Here is a 24,139-nt window from a genome sequence, read left to right on the forward strand (position 1 = left end):
CGTGAATGCCATCCTCCGACCAATAGTGGAAACATATCGGCAGCATATTGGCGAGGCATTCGTCTTCATGGACGACAATTCGCGCCCCCACCGTGCACGTCTTGTGAATGACTCCCTTCAGGATAACGAAATCGCTGGACTACAGTGGCCATCACGTTCTCCAGAAAAGAACCCTATCGAACATGCCTGGGATAGATTGAAAAAGGCTGTTTATGGACGACGTGACCCACCAACCATCTGAGGGATCTACTCCGAATCGGCGTTGAGAGTGGGACAATCTGGACCAACATTGCCTTGATGAACTTGCGGATAGTATGCCACGACTATTACAGGCTTGCATCGATGCAAGAGGACTTGTAAGTGGATATTAGAGGTACCGGTGTGTACAGCAATCTGCACCACCTCCTCTGAAGGTCTCGTTGTATGGTGGTACAACATGCAATGTATGTTTTTGATGAGCAATAAAAAGGGCGGAAATAATGTTTATGTTGTTCTCCATTCCAATTTTCTGTACGGTTCCGGAACTCTCGGAAACGAGGTGATGCAAAACCTTTTTTGATGTGTGTATATAATATATACTAAAGTGCCAAAGAAACTGATATAGGCATGCGTATTCAAACAGGCAGAATACGGCGATTCGGTCGGCAACTCCTATATAAGACAAGTGTCTGGTGCAGTTGTTAGATCGGTTACCGCTGCTACAGTGGCAAGATATCAAGATGTGAGTTTGAACGTGGTAGCTGGCGCACGAGCTATGGGATGCAGCATATCCGAGGCAGTGATGAAGCGGCGATTTTCCCCTACGACCATTTCACGAGTGTACGCCAGGAATCCGGTAAAACACCAAATCTCCGGCATCGGTGCGGCCGGAAAGAGATCCTGCAAGAACGGGACCAATGACACGACGACTGAAGAGAATCGTTCAATGTGACAAAAAGTGCAATTCTGTTGCAAATTGATGCGGATTTAAATGCTGGGCCATCGACAAGTGTCAGCCTGCGAGCCGTTCAACGAAACATCAACGATATGGGCTTTTGGAGCCGAAGGCCAACTCGCATACCCTTGATGACTGCATGACACAAAGCCTTACGCCTTGCCTGTGCCTGTTAACACCGACATCGGACTGTTGATGACTGGATATATGGTTACCGGGTCGGAGGAGAGTCGTTTCTAATAGTATCGAGCGGTTGGACGTCTACATGTATGGAGACAGCCTCATGACTCCATGGAGCCTGACTGATGACCATAGATGTTAAGTCCCATAGTGCTCAGAGCCATTTGAACCATGGACCCTGCATGTCAGCAGGGGACTGTTCAAGTTGGCGGAAGCTCCGTGGTGGTGCAGGTCGTGTGCAGTTGGAGTGGTGTGGGATCCCTGGTAGGTCTAGATACGACTCTGACAGGTGACACGTACCTAAGTATTCTGTCTGATCACCTGCATCCATTCATGTCAACTGTGCATTCCGACGGACTTCGGCAATTCCAGCAGGACAATAGGACACCCCACACGTCCAGAATTGCTACAGAGTGGCCTAGAAACACTGTTCTAAGTTAAAACACTTCCGCCGGCCACCAAACTCCCCAGACATGAACATATTGTGCATATCTGGGATGCCTTGCAACGTGCTGTTCAGTAGAGATCTCCACCTCCTCGTACTCTTGCTGATTTATGAACAGCTCTGAAGGATTCGTGGAGTCAGTTCCATCCAACACTACTTCAGACATTAGCTGAGTCCATGCCACGTCGTGTTGTCGCACTTCTGCGTGCTCGCGGGGTCCTACACGATATTAGGCCGATGTACCAGTTTCTTTGACTCTTCAGTGTATATAGCATGACTTGTAAACCAGGCGCTCCATTAACACTCTCATACCACTTATTGTTCTAGGATGTGGCAATCAAGAATCAAATTAGCCCTGACAAAAATATACTATTACAAAATAATAGTTGAGAATTAATGCAAAAGTCTTCGACCTAATTTTACCCATGCTTATGGAATTGTTTGAGATCTGCAATGGTATTTAAACTTTTTGAAATAAAGAAATGCGAAGGGCGAATTACTTTCCTCTTGTGTGTTAGTATGCTAAATAACAAAACATTTATGAAATAATTTCAAGTGCTTCAGTCACTCTTTACTAGTACTTATAGGCAAAATTTTGCTAGTAAATATTAGTAAAGTTACTGAAGCAGTTAAAATTATTTCATAAAAGACCTTGATCTAATCCATATTTTGTAAGAACTGATGTAATAATGAATCTTTATTTACACCTGATCCGCTCTAAAGCAGTCGAATACTCTCTTGATCTACGACGCCGTTCTTTTGCAAGGTGTTTATCGCATCATTCAGATTACTATTTCTCTTCTTGAGGAGACAGTTTTCCTGGTGAAGAAGAGTGATTTTCTTCTCCCACTCCACTCCACAGTCTTCTGGTCCTGAGAAGGTGATATGGATCAAGGGGGATGTCTCTTGGCAACACTAAAAAACAAGCAGATGCACATAATAAAAAAATTAGCATAACATCTCAAGTCTTTCATGCACAAAAATTATTACTTCTTCCTGGATCAGCATTTCCTGTAATGAAGAAAACGTAACAATTAGCACAGTGCACAATAATGATGTATGCACGAAAAAAATTTGTATGTTGAAAATTTTAAATGAATGGTTTGTTGTCTGATCAGAAGATTTATCTGTTGGTTGTCTTGAACGTAAGCATTAAAGTAAAAAATACAGTATATAGAAAGCTGTTGTGATACCAGCTGCCAACAAGGAAGGAAAACAAGTCTAACAACACATCTTGTCAGACAGGTTTCATACACAGAAACATTGCACTCAGTCAGTTATGAAACATCTAGCGCAACTTACATTTAGCATGTATGATCGAAATGATGGAAATATACAGGACACTGCACCGGCTCTGATGCAATAGAACGAGGTCAAAATTGTATTAATGTCAACTTCGCGGAAACGTAGTGAACATATTGTACTATATGTACTTGATATGCTATAATTCGTCACAATATCTTGTTCCACAAGATTTTCCTTGTGCTGGCCTTCGTGAACCTATATATTGCAAAAACAAACGTTGGAAGACAGTGAATAAACTCATCGCAACCAATAGCCCATATTTAAACCAAAATGTTAGTGTAGCTAAAACATCTACCTGCAGAAAGTAACAGCTGACTTTACATTTCTGTTTGTGCATCTTTAAGCAACACGAGAAACCAATTTTATACAAACTTAAGTTTTTATTTCGATGAGTAACGCTACAATACCGCACATCGTTCATAGTGTTCCGGTCTCCTTTAATATGGTGAGCAAAAGTCAATGGCTTTACGATTACTGTGTTAGCGCATTTCCATAGATTCTAACCTCCTTAGTTTTATCATTGATTATGAGTATCTCCGCCAATCACATGAAAGTTCTACCACACCCGCTTTTCACGGTGTATATGTCGGTCTTCAACGACCGACTCGTCGTCCTGCAAAACTCCACAGAACGAGAAGTCCGTTCGAAGATGTCCGCCGCTGCAATGGACGGAATGTCAGAAACGAGGAAGTTTGATGGATCATGACTATGCAAACGGGAAGACTCACCGGCGACAACCTCATTAATCCATGAACCCTGCATGTCAGCAGGAGACTGTTCAAGCTGATGGAGGCTCTATAATGATGTGGAACGTTTGCAGTTGGAGTGATATGAGACCCCTGACACTTCTAGATAAGACTCTGACACGTGACACGTACATAACACCGTGTCAGATTACCTGCCTCCATTCATGTCCATTGTGCATTCCGACGGACTTGGGCAATTTCAGTAGGACAATGCGACACCTCACACGTCCAGAATTGCTACAGAGTGGCGTGAACCCCGCCAGTAGTGAAAGTCTTTGTTGTGTGATCAAGGCAGTTAACTTTCCATTCTCTAAACTCTTTCAGAAAGATCTTTTTAATGGGGGACGGCACAGAATCCACTAATTTAGGGAGAAGAACGAATCGTATGAATAAAACGGAGAATATACACTGAAGAGCCAAAGAAACTGGTACACCTGCCTAATATCGCGTATGGCCCCCGCGAGCACACAGAAGTGCCGCAACACGACGTGGCATGGACTCGACTAACGTCTGAAGTGGTGCAGGAGAGAATGACACCATGAATCCTGCAGGGCTGTCCATAAATCCGTAAGAGTACGAGGGGGTGCAGATCTTTCCTGAACAGCACGTTGCAAGGCATCCCAGATATACTCAATAATGTTCAGGTCTGGGGAGTTTGATCGCCAGCGGAAGTGTTTAAACTCAGAAGAGCGTTCCTGGAGCCACTCTGTAGCAATTCTGGACGTGTGGGGTGTCGCATTGTCCTACTGGAATTGCCCGAGTCCGTCGGAATGCACAATGGACATAAATGGAGGCAGGTGATCAGACACGGTGTTATGTACGTGTCACGTGTCAGAGTCTTATCTAGAAGTGTCAGGGGTCTCATATCACTCCAACTGCAAACGTTCCGCATCATTATAGAGCCTCCATCAGCTTGAACAGTCTCCTGCTGACATGCAGGGTTCATGGATTAATGAGGTTGTCGCCGCACCCATACACGTTCATCTGCTCGATACAACTTGAAGCGAGACTCTTGGGACCAGGCAACATGTTCCCAGCCATTAAAGTCCAATGGCATAAAGCTATCACCCTGTCGTCTAGGGTACAGGAGTGGATCTTCGGCTCCGAAAGCCCATATCGATGATGTTCTGTTGAATGGTTCGCACGCTGACACTTTTTGATGGCGTACCATTGAAATCTGCAGCAATCTGCGGCAGGGTTGCACTTCTCTCGCACTGAACGATTCTCTTCAGTCGTCGTCGTTCCCGTTCTTGCAGGATCTTTTACCGGTCGCATCGATGTCGGAGATTTGATGTTATACCGGATTCCTGATATTCACGGTACACTCGTGAAATGGTCGTACAGGAAAATCCCCTATCATCGCTACCTCGGAGATGCTACAGGGTGTTTCAAAAATGACCGGTATATTTGAAACGGCAATAAAAACTAAACGAGCAGCGATAGAAATACACCGTTTGTTGCAATATGCTTGGGACAACAGTACATTTTCAGACAGACAAACTTTCGAAATTACAGTAGTTACAATTTTCAACAACAGATGGCGCTGCGGTCTGGGAAACTCTATAGTACGATATTTTCCACATATCCACCATGCGTAGCAATAATATGGCGTAGTCTCTGAATGAAATTACCCGAAACCTTTGACAACGTGTCTGGCGGAATGGCTTCACATGCAGATGAGATGTACTGCTTCAGCTGTTCAATTGTTTCTGGATTCTGGCGGTACACCTGGTCTTTCAAGTGTCCCCACAGAAAGAAGTCACAGGGGTTCATGTCTGGCGAATAGGGAGGCCAATCCACGCCGCCTCCTGTATGTTTCGGATAGCCCAAAGCAATCACACGATCATCGAAATATTCATTCAGGAAATTAAAGACGTCGGCCGTGCGATGTGGCCGGGCACCATCTTGCATAAACCACGAGGTGTTCGCAGTGTCGTCTAAGGCAGTTTGTACCGCCACAAATTCACGAAGAATGTCCAGATAGCGTGATGCAGTAATCGTTTCGGATCTGAAAAATGGGCCAATGATTCCTTTGGAAGAAATGGCGGCCCAGACCAGTACTTTTTGAGGATGCAGGGACGATGGGACTGCAACATGGGCCTTTTCGGTTCCCCATATGCGCCGGTTCTGTTTATTGACGAAGCCATCCAGGTAAAAATAAGCTTCGTCAGTAAACCAAATGCTGCCCACATGCATGTCGCCGTCATCAATCCTGTGCACTATATCGTTAGCGAATGTCTCTCGTGCAGCAATGGTAGCGGCGCTGAGGGGTTGCCGCGTTTGAATTTTGTATGGATAGAGGTGTAAACTCTGGCGCATGAGACGATACGTGGACGTTGGCGTCATTTGGACCGCAGCTGCAACACGGCGAACGGAAACCCGAGGCCGCCGTTGGATCACCTGCTGCACTAGCTGCGCGTTGCCCTCTGTGGTTGCCGTACGCGGTCGCCCTGCCTTTCCAGCACGTTCATCCGTCACGTTCCCAGTCCGTTGAAATTTTTCAAACAGATCCTTTATTGTATCGCTTTTCGGTCCTTTGGTTACATTAAACCTCCGTTGAAAACTTCGTCTTGTTGCAACAACACTGTGTTCTAGGCGGTGGAATTCCAACACCAGAAAAATCCTCTGTTCTAAGGAATAAACCATGTTGTCTACAGCACACTTGCATGTTGTGAACAGCACACGCTTACAGCAGAAAGACGACGTACAGAATGGCGCACCCACAGACTGCGTTGTCTTCTATATCTTTCACATCACTTGCAGCGCCATCTGTTGTTGAAAATTGTAACTACTGTAATTTCGAAAGTTTGTTCGCCTGAAAATGTACTGTTGTCCCAAGCATATTGCAACAAACGGTGTATTTCTATCGCTGCTCGTTTAGTTTTTATTGCCGTTTCAAATATACCGGTCATTTTTGAAACACCCTGTATGTCCCATAGCTCGTGCGCCGACTGTAACAGCACGTTGAGACTCACTTAATTCCTGATAACCTACCATTGTAGCAACAATAACCGATCTAACGACTGCGCCAGACGCTTGTCTTATATAGGCGTTGCCGACCGCAGCACCGTATTCTGCCTGTTTACATATCACTGTATTTGAATACGCGTGCCTTTACCAGATTCTTTGGCGCTTCAGTGAGCTTTATACTCGAGATTTCGGAGAAAGTTTTCTGCTTTGCATGAATAAAGCCGAGAACGTTTTCGGCGTGAGTAAAAGGGTGGGAGAATTTGCTCAAAACAAAGAACATAATCCGATTTCGTATGAATAAAACTGGAGGAGCTTCGACAAGCGGAGATCATTTTCCGTACTTTTAAAGTGAGCTCTATAGTATACTTCAAGTTCTGTTGAGATTTAGTTTCACCTAATTTTTAATGGTGATGACAGAATTTGTTATTTGGAAGGCAAAAAATGATTATGTACTCGTAGCACGAAAAATAAAAAATGATATATCTAACCCGAAAAGTACTGAAGTGAGAAACTATGTAAGTTTATACAGGTTTAACAATAGAAACATTGCGTGCCTTGCGACCTTTCTTCTCGAAAATCCTTTTAAACGAAATGAAAATTGAAACTTTTTTTGCTATTTAGTGATTAGTTATACATCAAACAAATGTGTCCCTAACATTTACAGCTGTTTATCATCACGTTTTCTTACAGCATAAAGCTTATATTTTGTAACGTTAGAAATAAGTACAACAAACAAATACCGTCTGAACAGGTCTTTAAGACCCGGCGGTACCGACCAGCCGCCGTGTCATCCTTAGCTCTTAGGCGTCACCGGTGCAGATACGGAGGGACACGTAGTCATCACACCTTTCTCCCGGCCGTTGTCAGGTTTCGTGACCGATGCCGCTAACTCTCAACCAAGTAGCTCCGCAATTGACCTCATATGGGCTGAGTGCAGCCCACTTGTCAACAGTATTTGGCAGGTCCGGACAGTAATCCATCTGGGTATTAGCCAAGCCCGGCAGCGCTTAACTTCGATGATTGACGGGAATCAGTGTTACAACTGTGACAAGGCCGTTGGCATTAGAAATAAGTAGGCAGATCAGAAAAATTAACAACTGGCTTATTAAAAATCTCCTCATTTGCTTCTCATAACGAACCGTACTTGACGTGCGAGCAAACCGTTATGTGTCATGTTGTTGGTGTGGTCTTCAGTCCTGAGACTGGTTTGATGCAGCTCTCCATGCTACTCCATACTGTGCAAGCTTCTTCATCTCCCAGTACGTACTGCAGCCTACATCCTTCTGAATCTGCTTAGTGTATTCATCTATTGGTCTCCCTCTATGATTTTTACCCTCCACGCTGCCCTCCAATACTAAATTGGTGACCCCTGGATGCCTCAGAACATGTCCTACCAACCGACCCCTTCTTCTAGTGGTGTCACAAACTCCTCTTCTCCCCAATTCTGTTCAATACCTCCTCATTAGTTATATAATCTACCCATCTAATCTTCAGCATTCTTCTGTAGCACCACATTTCGAAACCTTCTATTCTCTTCTTGTCCAAACTGTTCACCGACCATGCTTCACTTCCACACATGGCTACACTCCATACAAATACTTTCAGAAACGACTTCCTGACACTTAAATCTATACTCGATGTTAACAAATTTCTCTTCTTCAGAAACGCTTTCCTTGCCATTGCCAGTCTACATTTTATATCCTCTCTACTTCGACCATGATCAGTTATTTTTCTCCCCAAATAGAAAAACTTATTTACTGTCCATTCCGTTCAGCTGCTCTTCCAGGTCTTTTGTAGTCTATGACCTAATTACTATGGCATCGGCGAACCTCAAAGTTTTTATTTCTTCTCCATGGATTTTAAGACCTATTTAACCAGAATTATGTAGTTTTAGAAAACTCTGACAGGGTTTTGGTATGAAATATATGAAAATGTCGGTGATTTTAACATTTCGTTCGCATAATGTATTAAACTAATTTAAATTACAAAAAAGTTTCCTGCATGTCGCAAAATCGGTAACATCGAAAGAATATGCATTTTCGTAAACTGTCCGTAATCGTCTTGATAATTTGTTGCTGCAGATAAAAGCAAAATCGGAACGTAACGCAAATCTTCCAGAATACAGTGATGCCAGTTTAATATTTTTCAGTGACCAGGTTGCCTGTTTGAGCGAGTTGACAAATGTAACATTGCTCTTGCGTTCTGTGCCCGACACGGCAGACTTCACGCAGAACCGTCTCAAGGGGGAGGGGAGGTAGTGAGAAGGAACTCCCTGCACAGAGAACACGCTTCGATTATTTTTTTTTTCTTTTTTATTCATACGTAACTGAGAACATTTTCAGATAACGTTCTTTTGCTCTGAGAATGGTCTCTTTTATATTCATTGTCATATTTCCGTGTGGTCTCTGATTTCCGACACGCAGGTTGACATGAGACCGCGCTCGCCCGCCGCTACCAGAGCAGCGTCGCGTAGTGCCCGCAGGGCTAAGCAGAAGAATGCAGCGGCTAGTGCGGGAGGCAGAGGCCCCTGCACTCGTGTAGCGGGGGCCGCTGTGGCCCTCCAGACTGCACCTCGCGCCGCTACAGCGTTGTCAGCTCGCCAGGACCTGCACGCGCGACCCCACTCAATTATTTCTCTACACTTGCGCGCACCTCAACTTGTTCAACAGTCACAAACACATTTTCAGCACACCCAGAGCTAACCTTTAGCTGCCCAGGCCATCTTTTTGTCACGCTCTGTGCCAGGTGCGGTATGAGAGACTGCTGTGTTTAAATAGCCACAAAAATTGTATTCAGCCGTTTCAGTAAAACATTTCAGTTTTTTATGTAAAAGGTTACATTAATAATACACAATAATATTCAAATAAATTTTAAAGTTATGAAATCATTGAGGGGGTATCCGCCGAGTGGCGTCGTCTTCTAGTCGCCTGAAGATGATGGATACGCAGTCCATTGAAACGTTGCCACTACAAGACGACGTCACTCGGCTGATAACCCGTGAAAATTTCGGAGCTGAAATAGGCTGAGAAACCCTGCAGTCGGAAATTTTAAAGTTAATTTTTACGAAAAACACGCATTTGAACAAAGAACTGCACGGAATGAACAAAATAAGTATTACCTGACAATGTTAATTCTACGAAAACTCAAATACCCTCCACTCTAAGTTTTACTTTTTGCTATATTTTTATTGTTTATTATGCAGGTAGCAATAAAAACTTAAAAATCCCATAAAACATTAAAGAAGTGAAAATAGCACTACTAATTTTCAGGTTTTTAGTTTTGTTCTCAGAGGTTTTCTTTGCACTCACTGGACATTTTTGTAGAGAAATCAAGCTAGATTGGCTTCTTGCAACAATTACGAATACATGACGTCCTTCTCTTCTTTTTTGGGCCACAGATGGAGGATGTTCTACATTTTTCCAATCGTTCTGCGACTTCTACTTTGGTTCTGCTACATCCAAAGCACGGTGAATGGATACACGAAGTTCACGGGCTATGTGACAGTTGTTGACTCGCTTTTTATTTGTGGTGTCACCAATAAATTTGCACGCTTCTTCGAAAAGAATCGTCTCTGTAGGAGTATCGTCCATATTGTCGCAGTAAGTACAGAACTGAAAGTTTTGCATCCATATCGACAGATAAACAATACTCATGGCGATACATTAAAACATGTTACATCTTTGTCACAGAGGCAACGCCCAGAATTATGCTACAAATAGTCGTGCAACTTACCCAGAAAACCATCTGAAGATGAACCTGAAAAGATTCGAAAACCGGTTCATGGAATAATAAACAGTTATTCAAGTTATTTGCAGCTTTTTGTATTTACATGTCTGACTTTGTTTGCGAATCCACTGCCCTCTCATCGCTATCAGAGCGAAGTCATCGAAGGTGTTATCTAAGTTTTGGAATCAAGCGAAAATCGCATGGGACCGAACCACGACTGTATGTAGGGTGATCGAGGACATTAAACCGAAGGCAACGGCCGTGTATGGTCTGGCATTGTCATGCTGAAGGAAAGGGTGCTCCAAGTGTGGATGAGCTCTTCTAATTTGAAGCTCGATTACAGAACGATGTTTCTCACGTACAGACGTACCTACGGTACACACCGTCATCTTACACGCTATAATCCAGAGCCCTCTAGCGGCAGAGGGCTGCATATATACACAACTGGCAATTAAAATTGCTACACCAAGAAGAAATGCAGATGATAAACGGGTATCGACTGGACAAATATATTATACTACAACTGACATGTGATTACATTTTCACGCAATTTGGGTGCATAGATCCTAAGAAATCAGTACCCAGAACAACCACCTCTGGCCGTAATAACGGCCTTGATACGCCTGGGCATTGAGTCAAACAGAGCATGGATGGCGTGTACAGGTACAGCTGCCCATGCAGCTTCAACACAATACCACAGTTCATCAAGAGTAGTGCCTGGTGTATTGTGATGACCCAGTTGCTTTGTCACCGCTGACCAGACGTTTTCAATTGGTGAGCGATCTGGAGAATGTGCTGGCCAGGGCAGCAGTCGAACATTTTCTGTATCGAGAAAGGCCCGTACAGGACCTGCAACATGCGATTGTGCATTATCCTGCTGAAATGTAGGGTTTCCCAGGGATCGAATGAAGGGTAGAGCTACGGGTCGTAACACATCTGAAATGTAACGTCCAGTGTTCAAAGTGCCGTCAATGCGAACAAGAGGTGTCAGAGACGTGTAACCAATGGCACCCCATACCATCACGCCGGGTGACGAATACACGCTTCCAATGTGCGTTCACCGCGATGTCGCCAAACACGGATGCGACCATCATGATGCTGTAAACTGAACCTGGTTTCATCCGAAAAAATGACGTTTTGCCATTCGTGCACCCAGGTTCGTCGTTGAGTACACCATCGCAGGCGCTCCTGCCTTTGACGCAGCGCCAAGGGTAACCGCAGCCATGGTCTCCGAGCTGATAGTCCGTGCTGCTGCAAAGGTCGTCGAACTGTTCGTGCAGATGGTTGTTGTCTTGCAAACGTCCCCATCTGTTGACTCAGGGATCGAGACGTGGCTGCACGATCCGTTACAGCCATGTGGATAAGATGCCTGTCATCTCGACTGCTAGTGACACGAGGCCGTTGGGATCCAGCACGGCGTTCTGTATTACCCTCCTGAACCCACTGATTCTATATTCTGCTAACAGTCATTGGATCTCGACCAATGTGAACAGCAATGTCGCGATACGATAAACCGCAATCGCGATAGGCTACAATCCGACCTTTATCAAAGTCGGAAACGTGATGGTACGCATTTCTCCTCCTTACACGAGGCATTACAACAACGTTTCACCAGGCAACGCCGGTCAACTGCTGTTTGTGTATGAGAAATCATGTCAGCACGTTGTAGGTGTCGCCACCGGCACCAACCCTGTGTGAATGCTTTGAAAAGCGAATCATTTGCATATCACAGCATCTTCTTCCTGTCGGTTAAATTTCGCGTCTGTAGCACGTCATCTTCGTGGTGTAGCAATTCTAATGGCCAGTAGTGTATGTACACTTGAAGACTACAGATGTAGAATGTTATTAGGAGAATGTTGTTTTATTTAAAAACTTGAAGATATTTCACATAAAAATTCGGAACCGTTACATTTCAGCATGTCCTTAGATAATGGTTCAAAATGGCTTTAAGCACTGTGGAACTTAACATCTGAGGTCATCAGTCCCCTAGACTTAGAACTACGTAAACCTAAATAACCTAAGGACATCACACACATCCATGTCCGAGGTAGGATTCGAACCTGCGACCTTAGCGGTAGCGCGGTTACAGGCTGAAGCGCCTGGAACCGCTCGGCCACATCAGCCGGCGCTCACGCAAGAATAGCTGGGAAATGTGCAAGCAGACGGCACTTCGAGATGTTAACAGAAATCACGAAAGAAAATGTGAAACTAAAAACTACACGTCTATATCTTTTGTAGAGATCTGTTTTAGATCTTAAAATCTGACCAAGATTTTAAATATGTTTCATCCCAGACCACTGATGATGTTTTATAATAATAAAACGAAACACATTTATACACAGTCTGACAAAAAATGCGAAGCAGTCAGAAGACATGATCGGATGACATTGTAACTTTGTATACATACACGCCATCAGCGATCAGCGATATATCAGTGATTAGAATTGTAATTGTCTGTGACACGTAAAACGGCCACCAGACTGTATTAGTGTTGTTCGCGTTTAGTATTGTTACCACAAGCGACAACATCGGAGAGGTTCTGCACTTCAGCAATACTGATTGGGTATGCCAGCTGCTATCACAGCTGACCAACAGCTGACCAACAGGCGACCAATAGGGAAGCCAGTGAAGTCGCACACTAACGCACAAACAAACCGCCAGCACTGCCCTACACTGTGCATCCGGTATATGACTTATCGGGCCCTAACCGATGATCAAGAAAACTCTTACATGTATGCTGATGCTGTTCGAGAAAACAAGGCCGTTACTCAGTTGCAGCCGCCGAGTAACAACGCCTTGCCACGTCAAAGGTATCCGCCTGCATGATACCCACCACTAACTTACCTAACCATTGCACGATCTTTCGCAAGTAACAAGCAATTCTTTCCTGCTCTTACAACCCGATACGACTATCGCAGAGGTATATTTCCCTTGGCTCTTGCTTTGGCACTTTCTTTCCTCTGCCCTTGAAACCAATACCCTCCGTTCAACTTTCGACCCAATCTGTCTCCAGATGGGCGCATATTAATGATTAATCATAAACAGACGTACGCAAACATCGCAGTACCCACTCCCTGCGAAGACCTCACTTAGTAAACACTAATCACTGTGCAGAGATGGCAGTAGACCTTTTGTGGTGGCCATCATGCCGGTGTGGGCGCGGAAGGGCTACCCCCTTACCAAAAAAAGAAAAAGCGTGGTAGAGTATATAATGGGCGTGAACAGCGTCAACTGTTGAGTGGAGGGTACAGATATGCCCGGTTGCTCATGTGAGACAGCATTATCAGCACCTGACAGAGTTTGAAAGGGGCCCCATTATGGGTCTCCATTTGGGCGACGAGGATGGGCTCCTTCGTCGGCTTGGCGCTTTCATGTATCTCATTTCAGACCCAGACGGGTTGCAGCGCCGACGTCACAACAAATTCGCCACTGTCATGTGTACTGTGATCCTTCTCTAACTCTTCCCCCAGATTCAAGGATCCCGACGACAGCGTGGCCATAGCGGCCGCCATTGTGTGTCATCACGGCACCACGGGACGACCCAATGCAGAGGGAGCCTTCGCCTCCTCCGCCTCCTACTGATGGAGCCGGACCCACCCATGTCGCAGGAGCCTATGCCTTCTATGTCTGGATACGGGCCTCAGGAGGTGGAGGTGCACCCTTCTGGGTGTTGTCCAGGTGACGTTTCCACCAGAGCGAAGGCTGGATTGTGGGGTACGACCAGAAGTCTGATGTCCTCTGCAGCCACAGCTTCCGGTTCACCAGAGCGTCCACTCTCCTCCCGTTGTCGTGCCCCGTATGCGACGACGGTCCATCGGTTTGGGGGGAGGGGGGGGGGGACGCTGACCGACCTCCCTTCCTTCCAGGACGACAACGCGACAGCAGCGGTCCCTAGGTGAAGAGGACATAAGCGCCGCGCTCGACCAGTGACAGCCCACTTAGAGAGCAGCGTCAACATTAGCGACTCCGATAGCGTTCAGGACAGACGTTTGTCAATTTGAAATCAGCAATCACTGCAAAGACTGATTATTTCGTATGTCGCCCTTCGCTTGCGACACATCTGTGTGATAGTCAAAGTTAAGTATTCTGTTTTTATCACAGTGTGCTTTTTTTTTTCAGAGGCCGGTCGGTGTGGCCGTGCAGTTCTAGGCGCTTCAGTCTACATATACAACATCCACGGATGCAAAAAGGAAAATAACAAAGAACCACTAACAATTAAGTTAATAAAGAAACGAACTGCATGAAAGGGGAGCAACAGCTACAAAATTAACACTGTAACGCTCATGGATAAACGAGAATACATGAATAAAACAAAATAACTAGTACAGAAAAACAATTCTGAAGAACTACAGCTGCAAATATTAACAAATAAAAGAGGTAGTTCGAATCAAACGGCCTTCACTCACAATTTTTTCGTGTTTTACTAAATTACACGATGCATTTCGGACCCTGTGGGCGCATCTTCGAGTGAAAATTGTATAATACATAATTTAAATTTGCTTTTGAGCGAGGTGTAATGTGTTTTCCTTTTATGAGAAAACTAGATTTTAGGTTTCGTATATTGTGAATGTTGTTTGTTTGGTAAGTTTTTCACCGTTTTTCCCACAGTGTCTTACGCATTTACAAACTCGATTCACGAAATACGAAACCTAACATCTAACAGTCTCATAACAGGAAAAAACATTTCACGTCACTCAAGAGCAAATTTAAATCACGTATTAAACGACTTACACCTGAAGATGGCAGGGGTAAAATACAGGGAGCGAAAGGCTATTTATAATTTGTACCGAAACCAGATGGCAGTTATACGAGTCGAGGGGCATGAAAGGGAAGCAGTGGTCAGGAAGGGAGGAGACAGGGTTGTAGCCTATCCGTGATGCTATTCAATCTGTATATTGAGCAAGCAGTAAAGGAAACAAAAGAAAAGTTCAGAGTAGGTATTAAAATCCATGGAGAAGAAATAAAAACTTTGAGGTTCGCCGATGACATTGTAATTCTGTCAGAGACAGCAAAGGACTTGGAAGAGCAGTTGAATGGAATGGACAGTGACTTGATAGGAGAAGAAATAAAAACTTTGAGGTTCGCCGAAGACATTGTAATTCTGTCAGAGACAGAAAAGGACTTGGAAGAGCAGTTGAATGGAATGGACAGTGACTTGATAGGAGGATATCAGATGTACATCAACAAAAGCGAAACGAGGATAAGAGAATGTAGTCGAATTCACTCAGGTGATGCTGAGGGAATTATATTAGGAAATGACACACTTAATGTAGTAAATGAGTTTTGTTATTTGGGGAGCAAAATAACTGATGATGGTCGAAGTAGAGAGGATATAAAATGTAGACTCGCAATGGCAAGGAAAGCATTTCTGAAGAAGAGAAATTTGTTAACATTGAGTATAGATTTAAGTGTCAGGAAGTCGTTTCTGAAAGTATTTGTATGGAGTGTAGCTATGTATAGAAGTGAAACATGGACGATAAATAGTTTGGACAAGAAGAGAATAGAAGCTTTCGAAATGTGGTGCTACCAAAGAATGCTGAAGATTAGATGGGTAGATTACATAACTAATGAGGAGGTATTGAATAGAATTGGGGAGAAGAGGAGTTTGTGACACAACTTCACTAGAAGAAGGGATCGGTTGGTAGGACATGTTCTGAGGTATCAAGGGATCACCAATTTAGTATTGGAGGGCAGCGTGGAGGGTAAAAATCATAGAGGGAGACCTAGAGATGAATACACTAAACAGTTTCTGAAGGATGTAGGTTGCAGTAGGTACTGGGAGATGAAGAAGCTTGCACGGGATAGAATAGCTTGGAGAGCTGCATCAAACCAGTCTCTGGACTGAAGACCACAACAACAACACCTGAAGATGGACTCACAGCGGCTGCAATGCATCATGTAACTTAATAAAACACCAAAAAATTACGACAAAGACGTTTTTATTCGAAGTACCTGTATATTACATACAATCACAGCTGCAAATTATTCGTAAAATTAAATTCCCAAACAGAGGTAAGGTTAAGAAGACAAAAGTAAGTGTTTGTGGGCAGGTGCAGTCTGTAGTGTCCTCAGGATGTTAGAAGTCGACCCTCGGCACTGTTAACTGAGCACTGTCAAGTCGTGTCGGTACGATTGACGGCTGGTTTACACGCAACGACGTGATGCGCACCCACAACGAATAGTCGATTTTGAGCGACAGTCGGTCGTGTAAAACGGACTTTACTGTGAACAGGTGTGTGTGTGTGTGTGTGTGTGTGTGTGTGTGTGTGTGTGTGTGTGTGTACGCACGCACCTGTGTTCGCTGGCATGTCCCGCCGCAGGGCCCGCGCACGCTACCTGTAGCGATGGCCCTTTGTTTCCCTGGCAGGGCACGGTCCCTCCCCAAACACCTGTGCGTTGCCCGTCCCTCACCGAAAGCCTGCCTGGTCAGAACAGAGACTGCGGACCACCGCCAGCTCTTCCTCAGGACCGTCTTCACGGCGGGCAGTCGCTTACCAACACGTACCACTAATCCTCCTCAAAAGGAGGCACCCTAAGGCCGTCGGCACACGGGCAGTGCTGTCGAACTCAAAGTTGAGCATGCTAAGTTCAACGTGGTGCTGCACCCTCAGAAATGATGCGACTCGTGCATACGGTACGTGGGCCCCAACGTGGTATACGCGATCACAACGCAGTCCAGCGGCAGTTGCGGGATGTTTCTAGTTCGTAAATCATACTGTTTACTAAACGGGCGCGCGTAAAATTCCCACGTTAGCTCTATTAAAATGCACATTTACTCCATCGCCCACGAAAAGGAAAGTACCATGCCCAATCAATAAAAGTTCCATTACAAACAGTGCGATACAAATTTGTAATACTTCTTCTCATAACATAAACATTATTTCATCATTCCCACATTTTAGTAAAACCCCAAAGTCAGCCTTACTTGATCACTGTTCCTACCCAGTAGCAGAATCTTTGCAACATGTGAATTACGAAGCTTAAAAGAAAAAGGAGCAAAATATCTTTATACAAGTAGCGCAAGCTGTCCTATAGATTAAGGCAATCGAACAGTCTCCCCTCAAAAAAAGGTGAACTTATATTTACATAACATCAAATATAATAGTATATACTTATATTAAACTAGTAATGAAGTATCAGAACTTAATAACAACGCAAATGGTAGGAAAAATATTGGAAGTGTCGAGTTGCAAACCACAGCCCACACATGCTACTTCATAGAGATTAGTGACGCTACTCACTTCGCTAACCCAAAAACACACTATTGATACTCTATCATACCATCTTAGCACTTGCTGAAAACCTTAATCGTAGATATGTTACTAACTGAAATTTAATTATAACAAATTGTACCAAGAACAATGCGTTTTGGGTGGATCTTCAGTGTGTCGCTGCCTTCAAATAGCATACTCTCATAATACGCAAGTTACAATAATTCTTTAGCCACGAATATGATGTTTCTCATTACTTTATAGGAACGAATCACACAGTTAACAACGGGTTTTCCAGTGACTTTCAATTTGCTGGTGCTCAGAAACGGCACATATACATATAGGCTTGAAATGAATGCCAATATGGCGCCTCACAACTCTGTACTGAAGGGAGACGGCGTGCATGTGACGTAAGTGGCGTTGTGCCACTCCATTGGTCAACGCTCAGATGCACGCTCAGAATATCTGACATGCCAGATATTGCCCTGCACGTTCGGAGAGACTCCCCAACGTGCTGTTCCACGCTATGACGTCAGAAACTCGGCACGCCCAATGCTCAACGTTCAATTGCACGGTCCGTGTGCCGACGGCTTAAACGGGCGCACGTAAAATTCCCACGTTAGCTCTATTAAAACGCACATTTCCTCCATTGTACATATGCTAGTCACATTGTTCTATGTGTAATATACACAAATAAAAACTTCAATATCCATGTACATGTTTCAAGACGAAAAGGAAAGTACCATGTCCAATCAATAAGCACACAGGCTTACAAACGTTCCATTACAAAGAGCGCGATCCAAATTTGCCATAGGAGGAGGAGATTACTGTTTAACGTCCCGTCGACAACGAGGTCATTAGAGACGGAGCACAAGCTCGGATTAGAGAAGGATGGGGAAGGAAATCGGCCGTGCCCTTTCTAAGGAACCATCCCGGCATTTGCCTGAATCGATTTAGGGAAATCACGGAAAACCTAAATCAGGATGGCTGGACGCGGGATTGAACCGTCATCCTACCGAATGCGTGTCCAGTGTGCTAACCACCGCGCCACCTCGCTCGGTAAATTTGCCATAGTTCTCCACATAAGATAAACATTATTTCATCATACCCACATATTAGTAAAACCCCCAGGTCATCCTTACTTGATCACTGTTCCTACCCAGTAGCAGAATCTTTGCAGCATGTGAATTACGAAAGGTGAGCGAAAAAGGAGGAAAATATCTTTATGCAAGTAGCACAAGCTGTCCTGTAGATTAAGCCAATCGAATAAACTTACTGCTCAAAAAAGATGAACTTATATTTAAATAACATCAAATATTACAGTATATACTTACATTAAACTAATCATAAAGCGTCAGAACCTATTAAAGACGCGAACGTTGGGGAAAAAATTTTTGGACGGGGGAGACGCGAACCTCCATCATCTTCAGCTTGTTTAGGAGTCAGTCACACTATTCACTACGCTTTTTTTTGTGCAATTTCATTTTGTTTGCTTTTGTTCGTTGAATCTGCTCGGGGCAGACGTCATAAGACATCCGTTTAAGTTCGTTGTTGATCGATGAACTCAGTTTTTTTATTACAGAGGATAGCTAACCCTCTGACCGAACACGCTGAGCTACCGTGCCGGCTACGCTGAACAGATAATCCGTACAGTGAAGCAATTATTAGCATGTTGCTACTTGCTACGCGGTTTAATCGTAGTTATGTTACTAATTAAAATTTAATTATAACAAATTGTACCAAGAACAATGCGTTTTTGGTAGATCTTCAGTGTGTTGTGGCCTCCAAATGGCATAATCTCATAAGACGCAAGTTACAGTAATACTTTTCCCACGAATATGATGTTTCCCATTATTTTACTGCAACGAATCACACAATTAACAACCTGTCTTAGAGTGATTCTCAATTTGCTGGTGCTCAGAAACGGCATATATACCTATAAGCTTGAAATGAATGCCAACATGGCGCCTCACAACTCCGTGCTGAAGGAGATGGCGTGCGTGTGACGTAGGTGGCGTTGTGCCACCTGATTGGTCAACGCTCAGAATATATGAAATCGACCGTGGCAGAGCACGCACTGAGTGAGACCGACCACGTAATAAAATTCGCCGACACGGAAGTTCTGGCTGTAGAGAAGCACTATCACACGCGCTTATTCAGAGAAGCAGTAGAAATACAAAAACACGCGAACAGTTTCAACAAGAAAGAGGAAAGCGTTAAGGTAAACGGATCCTCGCTTCCCGCACTTCAGCGAACGACCGTCGCAGATAGCAAGAGGAGAACCGCACCGGAAATGACCGCGGAGAAGCCCTCGAACGTTGGTGCGCCAGGCACATATAGTCTGCGGCCGCGAGCTCGGCTCCACCACCGACAATGGAGGGTGAAGATTTGACAATGCCAGCCACTCCTGCTAGCGAAACGTCGGTAAAATCATTAGATGAAAGTCGGCCGAAGAACCCGAGACAGAAGCCAATAGGCAGTTTGTCAATATCTGACATACTAGATGTTGCTCTGCACGTTCGGAAAGACTCCCGAACGTGCTATTCCATGCTACGACGTCAGAAACTCGGCACGCTCAACGTTCGGATGCACGGTCCGTGTGCCGACGGCTTAAGTGTGAGCCACAAAACCAATGCTTTAGAACTTCCATCTGGACATAACGGGCTATCATTGCCGACAAGAAGCTAATATATTCCTTAAACGACCCTGTGAAGAAAATACAACAAACGAGACTGATACCTTTTCCTTTTACGTTTAGGAACGGATATGGCATGGTTAATGGGTGGCCGCCATCCAGTTGCTCCCCTTGGACTGAATATGTGTAGCCCAACTGTCCGCGTGTAGTGTTACTAATGTGAAAGGGAGCGAAAGTGTTGTAAATGTTAGCCAATCGTGTAACTGAGGAGGGACTTGGGTACCAGTCCGGTATTTACCTGTAGTCCATTCACCGAAACGAGAGAGACATATCGGGGCGCGCGATGACAGCGCTGCCATCGAGGGGTGAACAACATAGGGAGCACTAGCTCAGTGTGGCCGCAGCCGCTGCGAGTGTAAGGCGGTGGAGTGTGATCTTAGAATCTGACTGTGAAGATCATCACGTTTGAAAGACATTTTGATTGTTAGTGTATCAGTGTTCATGATCACATTCAGCTTTCACTGTTTCTGTGATCAGCCGATAGCTATTCTTTTTTCTCCCATTAGAATCAGGGACGAGTAAACTTGTTACGTCATCCTCCGTGGATACAGCGAGCAAAGTTGACATGTCAGTTCGAGTCCACCGAACTAGCGATCAAAGAAGAAATCATCAAGTTCTACAGAGAAACACATGGTACTTCGTGAGTATGAAACGGAACTGTGGTATCCAGAGCAGTCAATGGAAATTTGTGCTAAGTTCGTATGGCACCAAAGTGCCAAGGCCATCGGTCCCTAGGCTTACACACTGCTTAAAATAACTCAAACTAACTTACGCTAAGGACAACACACACACCTATGCCCGAGAGAGGATTCGAACCTCCGACGGCGGAAGCCGCGCGAACCGTGTCAAGGCGCCTTAGACTGCGCGGCTACCCCGGGCGACAGCAGTCAATGACTGATACTGTATTGAAAACAGCTGCATCTACACGTGTTGATCGTTCGTCAGCACATAATGTGATAAGTCAATACATGGTGAAAGGTCTCTGTTGGATTCCTTTCATGTTAATTTCTTAAATCTGTTGTCATTTACGGCATAAATTCCTCTTCTAAATTTACTGTGGTGTTTCTGACTATCTGGGAGGAGACTGAGCAGTGAAACGTATTACTTTTACACATAAACAAGAACGATCTGTCACACTACTACACTTTAAAACACAGTTTATATGTAATTCATGTCACACAGTCTCATACGGAACCTACATACGCTTTCTTTTATACACTGGATATGATAAGATACTGTCATCCCCCTTCCCTTCTGTGTGAAAGAATGAATGAGCAAATGTATTTCTAGTTGCATGCTTGATGGTAGCAGACAAGACTGTCTGCTAGAGAACAGTAGGACCAACGTCGGAACAGGTAGCTACGCTTTCTAGAAGCAAAGAGGTTTCTATTCTTAGTATGGTCCTGTCCGTCCCTTGTCATGTTGGTATAGGAAGCTGCCTCTCTGGTCACTTCCGTTTTGTATACGGAAGCACCCTTGGTAGGAGCCCAGGTCAGTCTGTCCGCGGCGAGCGTCTGAAGTGGTAAGATCTCCGGCTAAGCGCATGTCTGCTAAGTCCGTAGGGCAATGGATTTCTTAAGTTCAGCCTAACTGAAAATTTAATCACCTTTATTTCAGGTTTAGCTCTAAAATGTCTAATGTTATCTTAAATTGCAACGCAGTGTAATTCCCGTGTGAAGTTCAGAATATCTTCCGGTAGTTGCTTTGTCACTACTTTGTGAGTAAAGTGGAACCACGTGTTGATCAGTAACTCTAACTAAGATCATCAATCTTAAATGCGAATGTGGGTGAGATTATAACGTCTCGTCTTGACAATATTTTTCAATATAACAACTTTTCTTTATGTTCAACCCACGTGGGGTGTACTTTGTGAGACCAGTACCACGTGCTTATACAATTGTTTGACCCATCAGGTTAATAGTAAGACGATAGTAACCAGTTCGAGGTTTTTCTTTAGTAAATTGGGTTTCGATGTAATTTATTTTAATTATCAAAATTATTGTGTAAACCAAATTGACCACGTGAAGCATGTGGTGTAAGCATCAAAGTAGCCCTCAGCTATTCTTTTCGGGAAGATTTCACAGAGAGTTAGTATGAATTTAGTATACCAGTGTGTGGTAATTACATGACGGACAGGATTGCGCTACGAACGTAACTTCTTTGGGTGAAAATTGAATTGGTTGGTTGTGGTTAATTTCCTCTTGCATATGTTTCAACGTTCTTCGTGTGTTATTTTATGAATGCAGTGTTGTATGCAGTCTCCCATTCTTGGCTCCATATTTGATGTGTTCCGTAAGATTACAAACTCACATTTTCACAGTCCTAAATAAGGCACCAGCTTAGTTATGACTCAAGTTTAATATGCTGAAATTTCAATGATCAATGTTAAAATAAATTTCCAAATATAAACTGATTTATTTCTTTTTATTTAAATTCTCTTTTATATATATATATATATATATATCACCGGTTGTCGTATGACTATATGACTATTATAAGATAATAATTAATGTTAGTCTGGTTGGGAATTTGGTAAGCTAGACTGGATACCTGGTGAAACAGTTGCTCAGTAATGCAAGGTTAACTTCCCCAGACAGCTCACAGCTTTTAACCCGCTTTTATTGTCTATCAGCACCGCTTTCATAACAAATTAATGCAACAACATTACAATGGCTAACAGACTCTTTGAATTTTTTTTTCGTAATGAACTGCCATGAACGATGATCCGAATTTGGACAATTTTCGGAGAACTACATTTCGAAAATTATTAAAAGAAATGCGTTTCAAATTTGTTCGGCGTGTACGCGGTAGCAAGCTAATAGACAGGGATGACATCATTTTATGGAGGCGGCTTTATCTACGAACCATTAAATTGTTGAGAGATGAAGAAAGACCCTTTTACTATTTTCACGAGCCATGGTTGTATATAATACATAGCCGAATAACACCTTGATAGATAACGCCATAAAATCCTGTAAACAAGTGTTTCTGTCCGGATTATCCATAGGAAACAAGGGCTCACCGGGTAAAAGTAAATGCCTGATTGTCACACACATTGGGAGCAAAGCAGGTTCGCCGAAGGCTATTTGTGGATTTCGAACCCGAGAAGAGTGGTGATTATCACGAGACGTGCGCCGGTGCGTTTGAGAAGTGATTTAAAAATGTTCTTATTCGGCTTCTGGAAAACACAGTTATTGTTCTTCGTAACGCGCCATACCATTCCCTTTGAAAAGAAAAGGTTCCTAATTGCGAATTCCGATAAGCAAGAGGTATCAGAATGGTTAAAATATAAAAATTTCACTTTGAAGATAGTGTGTTGGAGAAAAAACTTCTAGAAATCGTTAAAGAAAACAGAATGGAACACTACTATTACGCGCAGATGAAATGGCTAAAGAAGCAGGAAAACTGTTCTTCAAATTCCTCCGTTCCATTGCGAGCTAAACGCGATAGAGTTAGTCTGGTTCACAATCAAAGTTTATGTTGCAGTAAAAAACAGTACATACAAAATATCGGAAGTTTAATTTGTAACTACTGGAACAAGCTGTAAGAACAGTAACTGCAGGGGAGTGGAACGTATGTGTCCTCCATGTGGTGGAAGGAATTGAAATGTGGAAATTAGACTGCGTTATAGGAGAGAGAGAGAGAGAGAGAGAGAGAGAGAGAGAGAGAGAGAGAGAAGAGCGTTTTGTTAGAAACCTGAATGAAAATAGCTCGAGGTCGACAGAATGAAATTAGTTTCATCGTTTCTTTAACATTATTGTAACTGGTATTGTTTTTAAAATTGTCTGTGCTTGGCTCTGCTATGGCTCTTGTCGGTTTTTTACGCTTTCTTTCATTACATTGTAAGTGAAGTTCACAGTAAGGGGTTTCTTACGAGCGACGCTTCGCTGTGCCGTCAGCCCGCCGGCCATTCCACAGCGTACACGA

At 43.8% G+C, this 24,139-nt stretch overlaps 1 protein-coding gene across 1 annotated transcript in view; it reads right to left on the reverse strand.

Annotated features, from left to right (window-relative positions):
• Positions 1 to 2,269: 2,269 nt before the first annotated feature.
• Positions 2,270 to 24,139, reverse strand: part of LOC126263293 (uncharacterized) — a 279,569-nt gene continuing 257,699 nt past the window's right edge. Inside the window, exon 4 of the mRNA XM_049960379.1 lies at positions 2,270 to 2,474. Coding sequence (XP_049816336.1) covers positions 2,350 to 2,474 — 125 coding nt within the window. The 3' untranslated portion in view covers positions 2,270 to 2,349. The remainder of the gene's footprint in view (positions 2,475 to 24,139) is intronic.

The sequence above is a fragment of the Schistocerca nitens genome, chromosome 6 (genome assembly GCF_023898315.1).
Source record: "Schistocerca nitens isolate TAMUIC-IGC-003100 chromosome 6, iqSchNite1.1, whole genome shotgun sequence".
Taxonomy (NCBI): Eukaryota; Metazoa; Arthropoda; class Insecta; order Orthoptera; family Acrididae; genus Schistocerca; species Schistocerca nitens.